The sequence below is a fragment of the Protopterus annectens genome, chromosome 5.part1 (genome assembly GCF_019279795.1).
Source record: "Protopterus annectens isolate FY-2018-M chromosome 5.part1, PAN1.0, whole genome shotgun sequence".
In the NCBI taxonomy this organism is placed as follows: Eukaryota; Metazoa; Chordata; order Ceratodontiformes; family Protopteridae; genus Protopterus; species Protopterus annectens.
The window spans coordinates 589,917,831-589,936,140 of NC_056736.1; the positions used below are offsets into that span (position 1 = coordinate 589,917,831).

General features: G+C 43.0%; 1 protein-coding gene across 1 annotated transcript in view; it reads right to left on the bottom strand.

Annotated features, from left to right (window-relative positions):
* The window catches only part of UVRAG (UV radiation resistance associated), a 2,169,435-nt gene that overhangs the window by 1,758,563 nt on the left and 392,562 nt on the right, over positions 1-18,310 (bottom strand). Inside the window, exons 4-5 of the mRNA XM_044073201.1 lie at positions 462-623; positions 47-121 (exon numbers count right to left, since the gene is read on the bottom strand). Of these exons, the coding sequence (XP_043929136.1) occupies positions 47-121; positions 462-623 (237 nt within the window). The remainder of the gene's footprint in view (positions 1-46; positions 122-461; positions 624-18,310) is intronic.

Sequence of the window (18,310 nt, forward strand, 5' to 3'; positions counted from 1 at the left end):
AACTTCTGTTAAAATCTGATAATCGACCGGCAGCAGATAATTGTACCTTGTGATCAGAAGCAGCAGCATAGTAGCCATCATTTAGCCCGAATATGATTTCATTGGGATTGCGAGTCCGGATCTGCAAAAACAAAGAAAATCAGAAATACATAACTTCGTAACCTGCTCCATGCGGTTAACAGGTTCAAAGTAAAATAGATCCAAAAACAAGGTCAACTCAAGGCAGTTTTTCTTCTCTCTTTCAAACATTCTCATACAAAATGATCGAAATGAACTCTAACTTAAACTAACGAAGATAATTAACTTCTGTTCTGGAGTAGCTCCTTGAAAGGGTGAGGCTTTTGGTGAGCCCAAGACAACAAACCCTCCAAGAAACTTAAAATATTTAGATTCACGAATGAATGAAACAATATGCTCTCATTTAAACATTCTGGTGGCTTTTTAACAAGCTGTGTCTTTACCTGTTGTCCTATGTACTTCAGTCCATCCAAATTCACTTTCCATTCAATAAGGAGCTGGTACTGGTCATCCCTGCCACCCCAGATTCTGACCACAAAGCACGCCACAGATGTGTCCAACTTCTTGGGCATCAAGCCAAAATCTAAACATCGCCATGTTGGGTTCTGTTAATAAACACAAAACATGAACTCTGTCAATGTAAAGGGATAAGTTAAAAATACATGAAAAAACAGAAGTATCACTTAACCAGGAAGCATTCATCACTGTCTGCATACAAGCTATTAACTTTATCAAATATAATACTTAAAGTTTACTGCTTTCTGATAAACTCCACTGTGTACAGCCAAGTATATATGACAAATTCTTGTATCTAGTAAAGGGTTATATTCACAATCCTGGAGCTCATCAACAAGCAATGCAGGTGGGTACATTCTTCAAGCTGCAACAAACTACATGGTCAAACGCAAAGCTAATTGTTCTCCGAATTCTGTACCTTGATGTGGGCAGAAAGCTCTGTTAAACACATTCATTAATTGTCCAATATCTGCTTTACCTTAGTCATAGTAACTTCTCAGTTAGTGCAATGGTGTAATGCAGGGGTGTTGTGTGCCAAGGGTGCATGGCTCAAATCCCTTTCCCCATGTTGTTGTTAATCATCAGAATTACCAGATCTAGGGACCTAAAGCTAGTCTGCAACATAAACAGGACATGCTGGAAGTAGTAGTAAGTGTCTTACAGGCTACTACTCCTCCTCTGAAACAGGCTTCCAGCAATGGAAAGAAGGGCTCTTCCCTAACGCAATTCAAGCATAATGTGGACCTGTGGATGGAGAATCAGAAATCTAGCCCTGTCCTCTCACCTATGTCTCTAGTAGGCACAGGCAGCCTGTAAATGCTGGACCAACCATGTCTAGCTTACACATACCCCCCTTAAAATAACGCTAGTGTATAAAAACTTGACAGATACATCTGGGAAGCATGGCTAGGCCTAAAAAGGACCCCTTGTAGTGTTAGCCCAGTAATCACCTTTGAATCTGTAGCCATAGAGGAGATGTTGATTATTCAGACATTTAGGAAGCACAAGGCAAAAAAACTCTCCCGGCTGAGATACCTGAAAATTATAGGCTGCAGAAGCACATGCACATACCCCTGTGCAAACTGAAGAAAGTACAGTTTTGTACCTACCATAAATGTAGATGTCCGAGAGGTATGCATCTGCAGTCCTAACAAATGGGTTGTCCTGGCCTCAGGCAGCCCTTCGGTCGGCCGGATTCCAAAGTCTGGGTCTGGCCTCGGCTGGTGTCGCACTTCACCCGACGTCATAGCTGCAGTTCTTCGGGTATAAAGGCATCAGCCGACGCCATTTTCCTCAGTGTTTCTTGCCCCAGATGCCAGATGCCCTCTAGGAAGGCTAAATTTGGATAAATGCAAATGTTTCCAAACAACAGAGAGCAAAATAGAAATAAACATGTATATACATATATACAAACAAATACACCATAATAGATTCCCCCAGCTAGCTACAAGATGGGCAAATACCCTAGGAGTACCACAGAGGGGAAGGAGGGTGGGTAATCCTGACTGCAGATGCATACCTCTCGGACATCTACATTTATGGTAGGTACAAAACTGTACTATGTCCTTCAAGGATGCATCTGCAGTCCTAACAAATGGGTAGAATACCATAGCCAAACTGGGGGAGGAGGCCCTAACAAGATTATGGTGTAGCTAAGATCCCTTGCAAAACAGCAGTGGCAAAACCTGCTTGGGATCTGGAGTATAAGGGTAGATTATAATGCTTGGCAAATGTATGCACGGAGCTCCAAGTAGCAGCCTCTAAAATGTCTTTTGTAGCCACTCCTCGTAAAAAAGCTGTAGTAGTGGCTGTAGCCCTTGTGGAGTGAGGTCTGATATTTTCTGGAGTTGCCTTTCCATGATAAGAATAACAAAATCTAATGCAATTTCCTATCCATTTTGAGATTGTCTGTTTTGAAATTGCTTTTCCTTCCATTCCTGTGGCATATGCTACCAGAAGCTGGTCAGTTTTTCTATTGTTCTTGGTTCTGTCCAGGTAGTAGCGCAATTGTCTATGCACATCCAAGGTATGCAGCAGTCTTTCTCCCTGTTCTGTGGGTTGGGGAAGAATGTAGGTAGGTGGATTGCTTGGTTTAAAAATACCCTGGAGACCACCTTTGGCATAAAGGTAGGATTAGTTCTCATGGACACTCTATCCTGATGGAAGATAAGGAAGGGTTGTACTGCCATTAATGCCTGTAATTCAGAAACCCTTCTTGCTGAAGTGATTGCAAGCAGGAAAGCTGTTTTCCATGATAAGTACTGTAATTCTGCTGTTGCTGCTGGTTCAAAAGGGGGAAGTGTCAACTTTTCTAGCACAAAGTTCAAGTCCCATGTAGGCAATGGTGGCTTCCTTGGTGGTTTTACATTTTTGATTCCTCTTAGAAACTGCCTGAGTAGAGGATGAGAGAAGACTGGAGGATCCATGTTGTATTCTGCTGAAATAGCTGACGCATGAATCTTAATGGAGGAGTAAGACAGGCCATTGTGAAAAAGCTCTGCTAAGTATTCCAGGATGTTAGCTATGTTTACCAGTGCTACATTTTGCCCTTTTGCTGCACTCCAAAAGAGATATCTTATCCATTTTGCTGAGTAAGTTTTTCTTGTTGAAGGTCTGCGAGCTTCCAAGATAATGTCTTTAACCCTTTGAGATAAATCTGGGTTATTTTGTCTTATGCAATGCTCCAAGCAGCTAGCTGCAGTGTTTTCAGGTTCGGATGCAGGGTTTTGAAGTTGTTTTGTGTTAGCAGTAAAGGAACCAGAGGTAGAGGCCATGGGAGTTCCCGAGACATACTCCTCAGTAGTGGGTACCAGTGCTGCCTCGGCCAGTCTGGAGCTATCAGGATGATCCTTGGGTGGTCTTCTTTGATCTTCAATAGCACCCTATGCATCAAAGGAAGAGGTGGGAATGCATATGCTGTCAGGTTTTCCCAACTGAAAGAAAGGGAGTCCACCTTCCAAGCAAGTGGGTGGTAAGTCCTTGTGCAGAATTTTTTCAATTGGTGATTGTGTGGGGATGTGAATAAGTCTATTTCTGGTAGTCCCCATTTCCTTGTGATGGATTTGAAGATGTCTGGATGCAGCATCCATTCGTGGGCATCCGTGGATGTCCTGCTTAAGATGTCTGCTAGCATGTTTTCTTTTCCTGGCACAAATATTGCCTTGAGCTGTATGTTGAGGCTTAGGGCCACATTCCAGAGATCCACTGCCATCCGGCATAGAGGATATGAGTGTGTGCCCCCCTGTTTGTTGATATACCACATCACTGTGGTGTTGTCCGTCCTTATCAATAAATGTCCCTGATGGAGAAACGGTCTGAATGCCTGAATTGCCAGTTTTACTGCCAGCATCTCTTTTTGGTTTATGTGTAGGTTTAGCTGGTCTTGAGTCCATAAGCCTTGTATGCACTTGTCTAGCATGTGTGCCCCCCAACCGAGGTCTGAGGCGTCTGTGGCAATAGTCTGGCTTGGTTGCGGGCTGTGGAAGGGCAGTCCTTTGTTCAATTGACAGGCCTGAGCCCACCATCGGAATTCTTGTTTCAGGCAAGGAATTATTGGAATTTGGGTTTCTAGGCTGTGCTTGTGCTGAGACCATAAATTCCTGAGGTACCATTGCAACTTCCTCATATGCAGTCTGGCATGTGGGATCAATATTATGCAGGATGCCATGTAACCCAGGGCTTGCAGGACTTTCCTTGCTGTAAGCTGGTTCTGCGTTGTTAATGCCATGAAGTAGAGTGGAAGGTGCTTTTGCTTTTCTGCTGTGAGGGATGCCATTTGATTTGATGTGTCCAGTTCTGCACCCAAGAAAGTTATCCTTTGGGATGGCAACAGCCTTGACTTTTTTATATTGACTGTGTATCCCAAGGCTTGCAGTAGATGAATGACCCTTTAAGTCTTTTGTTAATTTGTTTTTGTTGTCCGCTTGTAACAGGCAGTCGTCCAGGTAAGGGTAAATTTGAATTCCCTGAAGCCTGCAATGAGCAATTACTGATGCCAGGCATTTCGTGAATACTCTGAGCGCAGTAGATAAGCCAAAAGGCAATGCTGAGAATTGATAATGCTCTGATCCTGCAAGAAATCTGAGGTATCTTCTGCAAATTGGTCGTATGGGGACGTGCAGGTATGCCTCCTTGAGATCTAGAGTTACCAGCCAAGACTCCTTGCCCAGCATGGGAAGAAGCTGCTGTAGAGTCAGCATTTTGAATTTTGGGACAATGAGGAATGTGTTCAGTGCAGACAGGTCTAGAATAGGTCTCCATTGATTTTCCTTCCTTGGCACCAGGAAAAGTCTGGAGTAAAATCCTTGCCCTTGTTCCATAGGTGGTACCTTTTCTATAGCTCTCATCCTTTTTAAGTTGTCTATTTGTTCTAAAGCGTTTGTCATTTGATTTGGAGGTAGGTTTGGCATTCCTCTCTTCCTTGGTAGAGTATGGAAGTGAAACCTGTAACCTTTGTCTATTGTCTGTAAAATCCATTTGTCTCCTGTAATGCAATGCCAGTTTACTGAAAATAAGGCTAACTTTCCGCCTAAAGGTGCTTCTAGTTGTTCCCTGGTAGGCGGCTTCAGAGCCAAGTCACTGTGATTGTCCTGTGGAAGTGGTAGTGGCTGGATCTGCAGCAGTATTTCGCTGGTTGTTAGGCTGCCACTGACGTCCTCTGTAGGCACCTCTGTATTGACCTCTGCCTCTTGTGCGCCTATTCCTGCCTCTCTGTGCTCTGTTGGTGTCTGGAAAGGACCAAGTCTTGGAAGGCCAGTTCCTACTATACCTTGGAGGCTGGACCTGTAAGAAATCCTTGACTGTCTGGACAGATTTTGCTTTCTCTTCCACCTTCTTCAGCACTTGCTGTGCGGGAGAGCCAAACAAATTGTGTTTATCCATGGGAGCATCTAGGAGCTTTGTTTTTACATGGTCTGGTAAGGACTGCTCTTTTAACCATGCATGCCTTCTGATCACTGTACCAGTCATAGCTGATCTAAAGGAGGCCTCCAGTGCATCATAGCCGCATTTTAAGGAATGATTACTGACCTGCTGTATGTTATGTACCATATCCTGCAGAGACTTTCTGTCTAAAGCTTCAGGTGAGGACAGCTTTTTAGATAACTGATCTAACATAAATTCCTGATACTGAATCATGTGGAATTGACAGTTTAAGGCCCTAGCCGAAAGAGTAGCAGAAGTATAAACTTTTTTACCCCATCTCTCCAAGGCCCTAGATTCCCTTTCAGAGGGGAGTGTGTTTTTGGCAGAGGTAGTTGCTATAGCCTTGGGGCCCTGAGAAATTGTTTCAGGATCTGCAAAAGGAGCCTTATACAAGTGATTATGTGTGTCCGGAACCCTGTAGTATCTGTCGGGCTTAGCAGGGGCCGGAGGGAGTGAATCAGGAGCAGTACAAGCATCATTAAATGCATCATCCACAACTGTAAGTACTGGAGGAATGGCTAAAGGCCTATGCTGTGGCAAATGCAAAAAAGTCCTAAGCCTTTTCCTAGAGTCTGAGAAATCCTGACCCTGCCATTGAAATTGTTCCCTCATAGCATGCAAGGTTTCCCCAAAAGAAAATTCTTCAGGAGGAGAGGCAGAAGGAATGGAATCTTCTGCATCAGGGTCCTCATATGGAGAGTAAGGGCCCTCAGGAGGGTTAGTATTTTCTGATTCATCTGAGGAGTAATCAGAAGAAACTGGCTCAGGGGGTTCTGCTCTAGGCCTCTTCTCTGGAGGGGGCTGAGAGGCCCTATCAGAATGAGACTGGGATCCCCTGATCAAAGAAATGAGATCCTCTGCTAGACTAAGCATTTGAGTACTAGAGCTAGGCCTGTGAGAGGGGGTTTTAGTAGGCACGGCCTTGGAAGATTTAGCTGCTTTAGCCCTGGCAAAGGCCTTAATTGACATGGATGCAGGGGGCCTAGCAGCTCCACGTGCAGGAGTAGATACATCTAGGGGAATAGTATCTGATAAATCCTGAGAAACAGTAGGAGCAGGTGGTATTTCAGTAGCAGATTCAGCCAGGCTGGAAAAGGCCTCGGTAGTAGGAGGCATGCTTTCGGCCGAAGGAAGAACCGCAGACTCGGTTTCAGCCGAAACCAAGACACTCGCAGTTGGCTTAACCGCGGTTTCGGCCGAAACCGCGGACTGCGAGTGTCGGTCCTTTTCCTTACGTTTTTTAGCTAAATGAGAAGTCGGAGTCTCCGATGGCATGATATAAGCAAAAGAGGAGCCGAAAAACTCCTCTGCAAACTCCGAACGACGTCTAAGTGTCCGTCGGTTGAAGGAAGCACAGGCTAAACAAGCTGCTACGTCGTGGTCTGGGCCTAAACAAGGTAGGCAGTACGAGTGGAAGTCTTTATGAGGTATTTGTTTCCCACAAGTTAAACAGTTATTCACTTTTTCTGACATCGGCTGAGGCAAGAAAGAGTCCCCAACGGGGTACTTAGCTTTTTAGAAGTCTTCGGTAGAAGTAATCTCTGGATCTGACCGACCGGCACTTGCGAACAGCTTCTGCTTTGGGTGCCACGCGGCAAGAAAGACTGAGGAAAATGGCGTCGGCTGATGCCTTTATACCCGAAGAACTGCAGCTATGACGTCGGGTGAAGTCCGACACCAGCCGAGGCCAGACCCAGACTTTGGAATCCGGCCGACCGAAGGGCTGCCTGAGGCCAGGACAACCCATTTGTTAGGACTGCAGATGCATCCTTGAAGGACATCTGACAACTAACTTACAAGCATGCCTTTGGGAAGTGGGAGGAAACCGAAGCACTAAGCAAAAAACAATGTGGACACAGTGAAGACATGCAGACTCTACATAGAAGGCAGTTTAGTCAGGAAAGAAACTGGCTCACCAAGCAATGTGATAACAAAAACGCCAAATGCTGCATTACTGTGCGTCTGTTAACTGCTAGAAAATATACCTGGCATAAATAAAACAGTTCAAAACACTGACTTTTATAGCGGTCACCTACTATCACTACTGTGAAAAGAAAATTATCTTGAGGTAATACTGCAGAGGAGTACGTTAGTCTCTTGCGGTAATAGTCCAGAGGAGTATGTTAGTCTTAGCGTGATCACAGCTTTCTTCCAGTGATGGTGGACAAGGACTGGGAAGTCACAAAAGGGATACCACATTAGTAGTGTGGATCAGTCCTTTGAATGAAACATGAATGAATGTGGTCTGCTACAGATAAAAATAAAGAAAATTAAACTCATACAAATCATAAAACTGGAGAACAACTATCCCTGAATGGCACAACCATTTGGTAATATATGATATTCTAGTAGCAGTCTTTGTTGTCTCCATTACTACCTGATACATGCCCTTAGTAAACAGGTGCCTAAAGGGAATAAAGACCCTATCATCCAGGCAGTCAACTGAAGGTGACTGGGGTTGGGGTGTATCAAACACCCCAATCTTCATTGGGTAGATCCAGTGTGAGCAGGCTTGTAGCAATTGCCCCAGGCCATTTCAAGAAGGAAGCACCACTGCTGCCCGGGTCAGAAAGGAGTCACCGTAACTATCTTGACGTATTCCTTCTAAACTTTTAGAAGTATCCTGGATATCAGTGGAAGGGTGAAAAAGCATAAAGGAACATTCCTGTCAAAAGAAAAGGAAGAGAAAAGGCATCTGTCTGCCAGGTCTTCTTTCATGGAGTCCTGTAGTAGAATCTTGTCAGTTGATAGTTCACAAAGAAGGCCGGATGTCTACTTGAGGAACTCCCCAAAGAGGGAGCAAATCTTGAAAGGCCCCATGCTTTTGTTTCCAATTGTGAGGGTTTGCTGTTGCCCTGCTCAGCTTGTCTGCCACACAATTTTGCACTGAAAGAAAACAGGATGCCTACACAGTGAGATTGTGCTCAGCAGCTATAACACAAGCTAACATGGCTCGTCTGTGCAGGGGTATGACTTGGTTTCCCCCTTGCTTGCCAAGCTATCCCAGGACTGTGGTATTGTCTGTAACACCTTGGAGAGGTCCCAGGGACCAAAGATGATTCAGAAAATTGAGTGCTTTGATCAGGGCAAGCACCTCATTTATATTTATGTGCCTGCATTTGTCTTTGGTGTCGCTCACATCCTGCACTTTTAGCCCACCTGAATCTGCTCCCCAAGAAAAGCCCGAGACATCCATGTTGACGGACAGCTTTAAAATAGGGAGGGAGATGGAGAGACTTGGATTTAAGGATATTTGCTGTCTCCACCAAGTGATTTCCCTTCTGACAAATGCCAGCATTGGGATTTGAAAGGACAAAGGAAATTAGAGCTAACACCAAACAGACTTCAGATATTACTGTACGTTTATTATGTGGAGTCTTGCCAGGGGGATCATGACAATCAAAGGTGCCATGAGACCCAAAAGCCTAAGGTACTCTCTCTCAGTGACTGAAATCTGAAAGGAAAACCTTAGAAGTAGATCTAGATACAGATCCATTTTCTTCTTGAAGAATAGCTGTTTGAATGGAGATTTCTAGCTGACACACCAGGAACACAATCCTGTGGAAAGGAGTAAAAAAAAACTTTTGAATGTTCTCTTGGAGTCCTAGCTCATGTTAGAGATCCGTCAGCCAAGTGGGAGATTCATGACACTTTTGGGGGGGGGGGGGAGGTACTTGCGTATTATCGCAACCAGGAGAGAATCACAGGTGTTTCATTGTATACTGTTTCACGGTTGGTTCCCACAAGTCAAAATAATAGCAAACTCTGTAGTATTTTTACCTTTTTGCAACATTTGCTGTGGAAAGTGGTACAGTAATATGCCACGCCCTGTCAGCATAATAAATTAATACATAGCTGGAGTGGTCTCATGTAAATATCGATATTTTTTTAACTCTTAACCTGTTACCACAAGAAATCTGAACAACGGGTACAGTAATTGTATGTGGGGGTAGGGTAGAAGGGGGCAGGCAAAAATCTAAAAATGCCTGCCATTTTTTACCGACTTCAAACCTCGGGATTTACAGGGAAAACGCACTGTTTTGAGGAACACACCAAAATATGAGGTAAATTAAAGTATACTTAACTACATACAGACAGTCGCAAGGTGGCACTCATTACAAGCAACACATTATGCAGCTCACATTTTTTACAATTTTGTTTTTACAACCAATCCAAACAAAAAAGATGTGCATCACTTTATCGGACTGTGACACGGCAGGACTCACACGGCTCACCTTTGCTGATCAATGGTTCTGGAGAAAGATAAGGGTTGGAGGGTGGCAAACACCCCTAACCACGGGCAAGTTGTACATTTTACTTTAATTCCTTTGAAAAAAAAAAAAGATTTCCTAGAGGTTCTATGCCTTAATCTAAACTGAAAACGTATTTCGGTTTTCTCAGAAACTAGTTTTCATGACCTGGTTGCGATAATACGCAAGTACCAAAAAAGAAAAAAAAAAAAAAAAAAAAAAAAAAAAAAAAAAAAAAGACTTTGCAAAGAAAAGCAAGTCATCTAAATATGGGATAAAGTGAAATCACAGTAGTCAGCAATACTTTATGAACCACTTCTGGTATAATGGATAAGGGAGAGGACGGATAATGTAAGCCAAACTTCAGGTGTTTTTTAAGGGTTTTTGTGTCTGTATGAACAGGGATAGGATAAGCATCTTTTAAATCTAGTGTTACTGGGAACATTGAATGGGGAAGAAAATTAACAGGTTGTGAAGTGACAGCATATTGAACTTGGGTACTAGCACATGCAGATTTAGTAAAGAAGGATCCAGAATTGGTCTCCAAGCTTTCTCTCTTTCTTTGGCACCAGAACAGTCCTTGAATAAAAACTCTTTCAAATCTGGGAAGGAGGAACTGGTTCTCTTTCTCCCTGGGACAGCATGTGATTAACAACAGGTGGAAATAAGACAGTCTAGTCTGGTGAATGAGGGATTACCCCTGGAAAGGAGGAATTTCCTTCCACTATCACCTGTAACCTTGATGAATGACTTTCAGAACTCAATTGTCTGAAACTATGTTGCCTATGAGAAAAGTGGACATTCAGACTTTCTGAAAGGGAGAAGAGGCTGTCATGGTGGAGGGGAGGACAATGTCCATTAAATAGTCATTCTGACTTACTGGACTGTCCTTCGCTTTAGGAGGTTACAGAATTCATTTTTGGAACTCTCATGTAATTTCTTAAAACATCTGTTTATCTGCATTTTGTTGAAACTTTTTTTTTTGTGCCAAAACTGGATGGGGTTAGAGAATCCCTTAGAAAATTTGGTGAAAGAGGGTTGAAAAATCTTAGGGATTCCTTGCCTCTCTCATTACACTTTTTGATCACCTGTGCAGAAAAGGGGTAAAAACTAAATCACTATCCAAGGAAGAATTTAAAATCTCATCTTCTGGGAGGTTCTGAGAATGCAGCCAGGCAAACCTCCTCAAAACAGTAAATATCAAGTGAGTCATACACACTGTAAAACAATGAATAGTGACTTGTACAAGAGAAGAAACTAAATTATTTAAACCAGACGTTTCCCTCACAAGAAAAAAATGTAGACAAAGCATTCCTCATATTTTTAAAGTTAGTAAGAATAAAACTAACATGAACCTAACAATTCAAAATCCTGAAAATCAAAGCTGCAGAAATGTACACTTTTTCCCCACACTTACCAATAATCTTCCCATCCTTATCAGTGGTAGAAGGATTGGAACTAACTACATTTTTATCAGCAACAGGATTAACTAAAGCTAGAGATGGTGGATCAGGTTTGTGAGGAGTGCATAAAAAAATTGACAAAATATATACATCCTATATGCCTTTTTAGGGGCAGCTGGCCAACTGCCAGGAAAATTGCAGGCAGTAGCACACATCTTCTAAAGCTAACAGACACTAGAGGAATAGGTAAAAGTATTTTCTGAGAAACTCATAAATCTCAGTTTTCTCCCACTGAAAACACTGGCACATTTTGGAAACTGTCTCAGAGAAAGAGAAACCAGACAGAAGAACCAGAAACAGAGCTCTCTTCTGAGTCTTAATCAGAAATGTAAGGAGAAAAGTCCAGTATTTCTCCCTTCATCTTCTTGTCCAGATTCAGAATCTTGAATCTCTTCAGAAAAAGAGGTATCACTTTATTTTACCAGAAACTACTTTATAAGAAGGATCAATAGCCTGAATTTAATCCTGAGCCAGACCCAGTAAGTTACTCCTATCCAAGGGAATTTGAGGACAAGTAGAAAAGTGAAGTTTTCTGCTCCATTTGACAGGAAAAAGAGAAGCAACCGTGCTAATAATGGCAGCAATAGCATCAACAGGGACTGGGACAAAAACTGGAAAGCCTTCCATGTTCCCTCTCCCAGGGCGGTCAAGAGTGGCTCTCCCTTGCCCACTGAGAGGAATGCAGTAGCTACAGATATCATGGCTAGCACCCAGTCCATAGTGACTGCAGCTGATGCACCAGAGAGATCAGAAGTAAAAGACGAGGGGTCTGAGATACAACAAATGGCCACAACAGAGTCACCCACCTGTGGCCAAGAGAAATCACTGTGGTGGCAAAGGCTGTTTCCTTAACTTTTTCTTTTTGTGGCTGGAAGAAGGACCACCCATGATACCAACAGTCTGTTCCATAAGCAAGCTGAAAATGGTGTTTCTTTCCTGGGGAAAATAAACGGGAGAAGCCAGTAAAAATGCAAAGTTCATTTTTTCCACAGAAAAACACAGTAAAAACCACTTTAAAAATTTTGGAATATCTGCCAGTATTCTTGCCTGAAAAAAAGAGGTCAGTCCCACTTCCTAGAAAAAGAAAAATCTTCCATTCCCTCCCTCGCTTTAGAAATAAAAAAAAAAATACACTTATAAAGATTGAATTCCAGCTGACAAACTCAATCTAGCCGGACAAGCTTCCAAGTCAATTTAAGAGAACAAACTCAGTCCTTGATCTACGATCTCATATTTTCCTATTTCAAAAGCTGAATAAAACCACTAAAGTCTTCCTTTTGGTTTAAAAAAGGTTTTTTCCACAGACAGGGTATTTATATTCTATACAGCATCAGCACATTAGAAATATGTAAATACAAATATAAAACCTCTATTTTCATTCGCTGAAAGAGAGTTAAATTCATTTATGCAGATACTGATACAAACTCTCTATTCTCATTGGTTAACAGTGTTGCATCATTTTGTATAGAGATGGACCTATGAGAATAAACATCACAAAGACCTCAATCAAAGGGGGGAGACTGGTTTCTAGAAATTTAGAAATTAGTGTTCCTCTCAATTTATTCACTACCTATAAACAAGTAAGGATGATGAGGCTGCTGAAGAGGAGGAAGGCTGCTAACTCTGCTGAAATGATGCTCAGTTATTAGAGAAACCAGTCAAGACACACACATCAGAGAGAGGCTTGTCTAAAGGCCATATATTTTTTGTCCACTTGAGGAGGCTGCGCTAAGAGTTTCACATAGCTTTACTGTGGCCTAAACCACCCTCCCAGCTACAGAACCAGTGGTCCTGCACATTTTGCAAACATGAATGCATGTTAGCATCCTCTCATTTAATAGTATACATCTTTCACTAAGGCTATACGCACACCACTGAACCACACTACTCATGTCCCTCTATTGTCTGCTGCTTTCCACCTAGCTGCTGTTCTCTAATACTGACATCTTATTGCTTTTTTTCTCCTACATCATCTTCTCTCTTTTCCACTAACAGTTAATAGTCTTCCCTAATAGGCTTTCACTCGGAGTATTTCAGGTACACACTAAACCAAACTTTGTTCTCAGCCCTGCTCACAGCTCGAGTGAGTCTGTTAATTATTCTCTACACTTACAAACTTAGTTTTTTTGTTTTTGTTCTGCTTAGTGTCTCCATCTCTCCTTTCACCCTTCGCTTGGGCTCACACTGCCCCCCTTCCCTACCCCCATTCCCACCCATCCCACTTAAATTACTACCTTTAGTAGCTCCGCCCCACTGTTGAACAACCAATAGAACCCCTCACAATACTTCCATACTATTCCCCTACTCCACCATGCCTTCACCTTAACACACCAGGTTCTCCCACTATCGAAAAGCCTTAACATTAAGTGTACCCACTCCAGCTACTTCTATATCTACCTTAAACCTTCACATGTCCAAAACTTTTCAAAAGTTGTTTCTATCGATCACCATTATTGCTGTCCTCACACTCTACCAAGCTACTTTCCCTAATAACTGTATACTCACACCACCTGTAAATCTACTACCCAAAGTACTCTTATTACTTAACATACATATCTTTTCTGACATCACACACTCTTATGTATACGCAACTCCACTCAACTAAAATCATACTTCCCCCAAACGCTACCAAAATTAAGTTAGCTCATCATTCTCTGTTACAATCTCCTTTCAAAACCCAAACAACCCATACAGTAATTAACCTACTTATAGAACTATCAAAATGTGGTGATGTACATCCACACCCAGGTCCCAATGACAAAATGCCCTCCAGTCAGTCCATCACAACTGAAGACCTACACATACCAATAAATACATGTAGTATCTGCAACAAAATTACTGAATTCCAAGCTTGGCTAACTCATTATTCCCCAGACATCATGGCATCATTTTAGCTGAAACCCCACATATCAGATAATGAAATTCTCCCACCAGGATACACCATGCTTCGAAACGATAGATTCCACAAAAAAGACGGAGGTAAAGCACTAATATAGCACGACTCTTTTACAATTACATCCTTTCAAAAACCAGTTCCCTCTTTCAGCAACTTAGAAAGGAAAATTGTGTAAAATCTTACCATAACCACATATGTCCTTCTCTTCCATGTTACAGTATTCTACATACGAGTTTACCTTTCTTCCTCTCCAGTTCATTCAGCCAGGTTTTCAAAGATTTTCAGTCCCTCTAGGTGTGTCGGACGTTTGATGTGGCAGCAGGTACGTGGGCCATAAAAGTGACGTCTGCACACATCAGCTCTCAGAACATATGAAATCCCCAGTCAGAGCCAGTCCAAAAGGGCATAGCTTGTCCAGTGTCACCCAGGAGAGCAAATGCAGACCGACAAGAGAGGAAGATGGGAGGGGAAGGAATACTGCAACATGAAAGAGAAGGACATCTATGGTTAGGGTAAGACTTTACATAACTTTCCCATGTCCTTCTATTCCAATGCTGCAGTATTCTACATATGAGTGAGTGCCAAAGCTCACTGAGGATTGGGAGGTGGCCTAGATGATGTTTTCAGGAACTCATGAAGGATAGCCCTGGTAAATCCTGCTCTGGCTCTGGAGATAAGGTCCACTTTGTAGTGTTTGGTGAAGGTGTACACTGAGGACCAAGTAGCTGCCTCAGGTATAGAGTTAGTGTCTAGCCCCTTAAAGGCTCCAAAAGAGGCAATGGCTGTGGTGGAGTGGACTTTGATATTGTCCTGCAAGGTCTTTCCATGGTGCAAGTAGAAGGAAATGGCCATGGAGATCCAGGCCGAAATGGTCTGTTTACAGCTTTCCCCAGGGCTCTGGGGTGGAAGGAGACAGGTGGTCAGACTTCCTAAAAGGTTTGGTTTTATGAAGATAAAATCTCAGTTGTCTGTGGACATCTAGGGAATGAAGTACTCTCTCACTATCCCGCTGCGGGTTGGGAAAGAAGGTAGGCAAGTGGATGGCCTGGTTCAGGAATAGGTCATTCACTACTATGGGGGTGAATGAGGAGTTAGTCCTGAGAGTCACCCAGTCCAGGTGGAAGACTAAAAATGGTGGTGTGCCCATAAGAGCTTCCAACTCTAAGACCCTTCTTGCAGAGGTCAGAGCTACCAATAAACAGTTTTCCACATGCAGATTTTATGGGAGCTTTGTCTGCTGTCTCAAATGGGGCTAGAGTGAGTTTTTCTAATACATTGTTAAGATTCCAGGGGGAGGAGGAGATGGTTTCCTGGATGGTCTCAAGTGTAGTACACCTTTGAGAAAGTTTAGTGGGGAGTCTGGATGCAAGGGGTGGATCCAGAGGAAAGCAGGCAAACATAGCAGACAAATATGCTTTCAGAGAGGAGTATGATAGCCATGTCTGCATTAGTTCACACAGGTAAGACATAGTTAGAGGAATATCGCTTTTCAGCGGGTCCAGCTATCTTTTGTGACACCAGATAGGATTCCCTTGTGTTGAGTTTCCTGGCCTCCTGCAGGACATTGAGCACATCCTCGTTGTACAGGTGTCTAAAGGGGATCAGAATCCTATCAACTACAGGGTGAGGTTGCAGGGATTGCCACTGGGATTGTTTGGTGTATTTGAGTCTTCCAGGTCTATTTGTGGTATACCCCCACCTGTGGAACAGATTTAGGAAGACATCTCTTTGAAGCATGCATTCGTGGTTGCCTGAAATGGTTCTGCTTAGAAGATCTGCCTGGGAGTTGTGTTGAGATGGTATGTAGGCTGCCTGCGAGGTGGCCAGTTCTCACACCTGCAGAACTAGTCTGCACAGAATGTATGACTTTGTCCCTCCTTGCTTGTTGAGATACCACAGGTATGTTGCGTTGTCAGTGAATATCTCGAGAGGGCCCTGCTCTAGATAGGGTAGAAAGGCTTGTAGGGCACGGAGGATCGCTCTCATTTCTCTGACATTTATGTGGTCTAGTTTGTGTCGGTCTGTCCACAAACCTTGCACTTTTCTCTGCCCTAGAGTTGCTCCCCATTCCAGATCTGAGGCATTTGTCTGCATGGTTTGAAAGAGAATGGGAGTTTGTAGGGGGAGGCCTGAGTTCTGGGCCTCCTGAGCCACCCACCCTCTGAATTCCTGTTTTAAACAGGGGAGGAGGGGGACCCAGAACTCTAGAGGGTGGGAGTGGTGAGTCCACACTGATCATAAATAACACTGTAGTTTCCTCATGTGCATTCTTGCTAGGGGCAACAAGGGGAGGGTGGCTGCCATGTAACCCAGAAGTCTCAGAAATTGTCTTGCTGTCAGCATGGAGGATTGAAGGGCAGTGAGTAGGTGGTGTGTCAGGAACACCATCTTTTTTGGTGGTTGGAAGGCCTTCATAAGGTCTGACCGGATTCTGCATCCCAGGGAGACAATGTCCTGTGCTGGCTTCAGATGGGATTTTGGCAAGTTTATTAGAAATAAAAGCAACAATCCCAAAGGATGGAGCAGCAGAACACACACATATAAAAATGAATCCACCACACTGGCTGAACAATAAAGGAAAGGAGGAAAAAGTACAGTTGTGTACACTTACCATAAATGAAGATGTTCGAGTGTATTCACTGTTGCAGTCATTACATTTGGGTAATATGCTGGCAGGTTGCACTCAGTCAGCCTGAATGAATTCCAAAGTCTTGGGTTCTGCGTCGGTTGCTGTCTTCTCTTCCATGACGTCAGGTCATCAGGGGTATAAAACATGCAGCAGACGCCATTTTCTTTAGTTTTTCTTGCCCCTGACGTCAGGTCCCCCCAAAAAGGTATATATATATATATATATATATATATATATATATATATATATATATATATATATATACATGCATACATATACACACACACACACACACACACACACATGCATCAATATAAACTTTACCTGCATCTAAAAGCAAATACATTGCATAGGTTGTAGAAGATAGAGAAGGAAAGATAAACTGTAGAATGACAGGGGGATGGGCAGGAGGGTAACCTGGACTGCAACAGTGAATACACTCTAACATCTGCATTTATGGTAAGTGTACACAACTGTACTATGTTCTTCGTGTTTCACTGTTGCAGTAATTATATTTGGGTAGAATCCCAAAGATATGGTTGGGAGGCTGGAGCTAAACAGCATTAGGTGAGGCTATAAGGCCCTGCAGGACTTAGAGTAGAGAGGAAAATGGTAATGCTTTGTAAAGGTGATAACAGAACTCCAAGTAGCAGCCTCTAGAATGTCCTTGGTTGGAACTCCTCTGAGAAAGGCTGCTGAAATAGCTACAGCCCTGGTGGAGTGAGACCCAATGCACTTGGGCACAGGTTTGCCATGGTGTAAGTAGCAGAAACGGATGCAATGGCTTAAACACTTTGAAATTGTCTCCTTCGAAATAGCCTTTCCTTTTGATCCTGCAGCATATGACACTAGTAATTGTTCAAGTTTTTCTTAGAGCTTTAGTCCTGCTCAAGTAGAATCTTAGCTGCCTGTGTACATCCAAGGAATGCAGAATTCTCTCCCCTTTGTTCTGCGAATTTGGATAAAAAGTCGGCAGATGAATTGTTTGGTTAAGAGCCACACTGGAAACGACTTTAGGCATAAAAGCAGGATTTGTCCTCAGACACCCTGTCTGGGTAAAATATGATAAAAGGCTCTACAGCCATGAGGGCCTGTAGCTCTGAAACTCTTCTTGCTGAAGTAATTGCTAGTAGCAGAGCTGTCTTCCATGATAAGAACTTTATATCAGTGGTAGCAGCTGGTTCAAATGGAGGCAGGGTGAGCTTTTCCAACACATAATTGAGGTCCCATGCAGGTAATGGTGATCTTCTAGGAGGCCTTACATTTTTGGTTCCTCTAAGATACTGCTTTAGTAAAGGATGAGAAAAGATTGGTGGTTCTGTATTGTAATGAGCCGAAATGGCAGAGGCATGGATTTTGATTGATGAAAAAGATAGGCCTTTGTCAAACACCTCAGTTAAGTATTGTAATATCGGAGGAATATGCGGTTCTGCTGCATCAGTTCCTTGTACTTGATTCCAAGCACAGAATCTCTTCCATTTGTCAGCGTAAGATTTTCTAGTACTAGGCCTTCTGGCTTCCAAAATGACATCTATCACAGCTTTACTGAGAGGTGTCGTCTGTATGACTACAGGATTAGCCATGCTGCCAGGTTCACAGTCTGTAGTTGATTGTG